This window comes from Gekko japonicus, unplaced genomic scaffold (genome assembly GCF_001447785.1).
Source record: "Gekko japonicus isolate JY-2015 unplaced genomic scaffold, Gekko_japonicus_V1.1 scaffold231, whole genome shotgun sequence".
Classification (NCBI taxonomy): domain Eukaryota; kingdom Metazoa; phylum Chordata; class Lepidosauria; order Squamata; family Gekkonidae; genus Gekko; species Gekko japonicus.
Genome location: NW_015165837.1, coordinates 1,121,055 through 1,124,811, shown reverse-complemented (window position 1 = coordinate 1,124,811; position 3,757 = coordinate 1,121,055). Strand labels below are relative to the sequence as shown.

Sequence of the window (3,757 nt, the reverse complement as noted above, 5' to 3'; positions counted from 1 at the left end):
GGGTTGTTACCCCCCCCCCCACCCTGCCGGTTCCTCCGCCGTATCCTCAACCCCCCCACTCCATCTCCCCCCTCTGGCCTCCCCCCCCCTCCGCTGCTGGTTCCGGCCCCGGCTAGAACCGTCTCAATCTCGGGCAAGGGAGGGGGTAGCGGGAGGAGGGGAGGGAGAAATCTGCCAGTTAGACTCCAGGCAGACGTAACTTTTGAAAGGAAAAAAAAACCCTGGAGTTTTGTTTCTGAAGGTCCTAAAACCTTGGGGATGTCGTCCCAAGGACACTACTGCAGACCCAGGAAGCTTTTCGGAGCTGTTTGTGTGGGGTTCTTTTTTTTGTCTGAACATCCAATCTGCTCTGCCACCTTCTGCTTCCTGCTGCCGTCACAGTGGCTCCGAGCACCCGATAAGCCTTTTAGCGGGATTTCCACGGCGGTTCCAAGTCATCCTTTCCTTGGCCGTGCATCCAGCCAGGCCCAACCCAGATCTGCAGTGGCCCTTACCTGTCCCGAGTGCTCTGGAGTTAAGCAAACCTCCCCTCCCACCACCACCACTGTTTGCTTCCATGCCAGGGGGAAGTGCCGCCGTGATTAACTCCAGAGTGTTCGGCAGAGGAGAAGAAGGAACCACAGCTGAGCCTTGGGAAATGGACTGGGGAGCCCACGTCCTGTGTGTCCGTGACCTTGGGTGGTGAGGTGTAAAACAGTGGCTCTCGCTGCTCTCTCTCCTGCCCCCCCTGGCTCCGAAGCGAGGGCGGAGCGGCGAGCCGCTCCGCCCTCGCCGTTCTTGCCCCCCCTTCTCGCCACTCACCTTTCGCCTTGCTGCTGTCTTCCCTCCCAAGCAGCGGCGGCGGCTTGTGCAGAGCGTTACCTGCGCATGCGCAGGGGACGCTCTGTGAGTTTCGGGGGGATTTAAGTATCCCCCTGATTTTTTTTACAGTTTTAGGATTTTTGTGCACACCTGGGGACCGCCCCACGTGCGCACAAAAATCTCCCTCCCCCCCAGGTCCCCCCGATGTGCAGATTTAAGTATCTGCACACCAGGGGGTGACTTGAGAATTAGATATATAGATAGTAAAATCATGTAAATACAAAGTATAAATTCAATAAGGACCAAAAGCAAGTTGTTTCAAATTAAAACCACCAGGCACAGAGTAAAAAGTACAAATGAGGCCTCTTAAAAGTGCAATCACATGCCAAGTGGTTCTCAGATATAAACTTCTGGTCCAGGAATCGCCTACCTATGGTTGTAGAGCCAAATTGTCCTCAAGCAAAGAGGACGGGTGGGCGGAAGAAGCGGCGTGGGGGGGGTGCCTTTCGCCGCTCTTGCCCCCCCCGCTCGCCTCGCTGCTGTCTTCCCTCCCAAGCGTCGGCGTGCGCAGAGCATTCCCTGCGCATGCGCAGGGGACGCTCTGTGAGTTTCGGGGGGATTTAAGTATCCCCCCGATTTTTTTTTACAGTTTTAGGATTTTTGTGCACACCTGGGGACCGCCCTCCCCCCCAGCTGCCCCCGGTGCGCGGATTTAGGTATCCGCACACCAGGAGGCGACTTCAGTATTGGATATATAGATAAATAAATAGTTGGATTCACAGCCAGCAACAATGCCAGCCATAAAGACACACCTTCAATGTCCAACAAAAAAAGCTAAAATCATGACTTTTCTCTACCAGTTTGTATCCTGGCAGGAACTTGGCAAGCAGTCCTAAACAGGTCTACCCAGATTCCTACTCAAGTATATGCAGTGGGGCTTACTGCCTGGGAAGCATATTTTGGAGTGCACAATTAGCATTTCAAATGAAATTATGATGGTTTTCTTCTTAGCAAAAAGGACTGCAGTCAACTGAACCTGACACTGGTCTGTGTTAATAACAACTTTAAAACCATGGTCTCCCACAGTATGGGCCCTTTCCCACAAACAACACACCCTATCCAAAGGAAAGCTCACTTAGTCAAAGGGAGCTACTGGATCCAACCCTGTGCCCCGAGCCCCACAACCAGGAAGTCCAAGAGTCTGAATGTAATAAAACAATCTATTCTCTGGAAAGATACTCAAGTGACATGTCAGTAAAGAAAATGAAGTCATATTGGGAAGGAAAGTGAAAAGCTGTTCCAAACAGAACATACCTTTGTGTTGCCCAGCATCTGCATTGAAATTCATCTGTCCATTCAATAGATCACTTTCATCATCATCTGAGTGACGGACATGGGGATTGTTGTAAAGAATACGAGGCTCAGTCTTAACCTGTTCCTCCAGTATTAAGCTGAACAACATGTAACATAAGAAAAATCCAATTGCTGATCCAAAGATAAAGGTCAGGGAATTCAGCAAAGATTTAGGAACGGCCATTTCCTGAAGAGAGTTTCTGTTGAGAGAGGGGGGGGAAGATTACTCTCAGTTGTTGTGAACCCACAAGAACACATGAAGCTGCCTTATACAGTCAGACCACTGCTCTAACAATCTCAGTATGGCCTACTCTGACTGGCAGCAGATGTCTGGGTTTTTCACATGCCTTACTACTTTTTAACTGGGAGATGTTTAAAGTTAAACCTGGGACTGTGTGCACACAAAGCAGATGCTCTACCACTGAACCACAATTCCCCTAAAGAAAAAGAATGAAGAATGAAGCTGAGCAACCACACCAGGTGGCCAGTTTTTCCATTACATTCTCTAGGGATGAAACGTCATTGTTCGAGTGCTCTGCAGTCGGGCCTGTACTTCCTCATGAGTACAATCATTTCAAATGTGGGCTGTTTCATAAGAAATGGGCAACAAAGATCACCACACAGTGGTGTTTCCCGATTGTTTTTAATCAATGTGTAACTCTGACATAAAACTGGGGAGCTTTTATCACATAATAATAAGGAACATGTAGTAAACAGCATCAGGAAAAGTGTCTGGTTATTGCTTGGTTATTTTGCACCCTCTCTTAGCTAGAGTAGCTGAAGTGCTGCTGAATCTGCCATCGTGGAGGAAAACTGGCGCTCTTGTTCAGGATGATATGTGTTGTCAAATTAGGCACACCTTATGAAACAGAATGCATCGTCTAAATAGTTTTGTGCACGGCAACATGGATCTAGATCACCTGACCAGAATGATATTTTCTTCTTAACGTGAGACAAACAGGCAAAAACAGTCTTATTAAGCTGGAAAATTCCCAGACAAAAGCTATTTAAATATTAACATAGTTTAATATAACATTTTACTTAGCCATTCAACCTTAAAAAATCCTGTTACATCAAGAATTGAAATGTATTAATAGCTCGGAAAAACCACACCTGTGCAACACCTTACCTTCATAGAAGACTACAGACTGGCTGGGAGGCAGACAACAAGTGGAATCAGCAAAAAAAGAAGATCTTTGCTACTTTCTAAATTTCCCTGAAAAGACTCTGAGGGTCAGGGGGTTCTCAGGAAGGATGGATTTTGCATGGAGTGCTACAGTGGAAAAGGGAATTGGTAGAACCTTCTCCCCCAACTCTCCACGAGTTCCTGTTAATGCAAGAACAGGGAAGATTTTTACCAATTTCCCCTCTCCCACCTTCTCTGTTTCTAGGAGGAATCACAGGATAAAAGAAAAAATAGTAAATGGTGCAGGCATGGTGCTAGTTTGGATCTGAGATGGGGAGTACAATCCTAAAAACACTTTTCTGGGAGTAAGCCCCCAGTTCATTGACCTGAGCAGGACTGCTCTTTACAAATGGGAACTTATGGATTCAAAGCATAGGAATATTTAATTTTTCTTCAGGCTCTTTAGTATTTAATATT

General features: G+C 47.3%; 1 protein-coding gene across 1 annotated transcript in view; it reads right to left on the bottom strand.

Moving 5' to 3' along the window:
- C1GALT1 (core 1 synthase, glycoprotein-N-acetylgalactosamine 3-beta-galactosyltransferase 1) overlaps positions 1–3,325 on the bottom strand; it is a 6,339-nt gene extending 3,014 nt beyond the window's left edge. Inside the window, exons 1-2 of the mRNA XM_015410945.1 lie at positions 3,284–3,325; positions 2,116–2,354 (exon numbers count right to left, since the gene is read on the bottom strand). Coding sequence (XP_015266431.1) covers positions 2,116–2,338 — 223 coding nt within the window. The 5' untranslated portion in view covers positions 2,339–2,354; positions 3,284–3,325. The remainder of the gene's footprint in view (positions 1–2,115; positions 2,355–3,283) is intronic.
- Between the last annotated feature and the right edge of the window lie 432 nt (positions 3,326–3,757).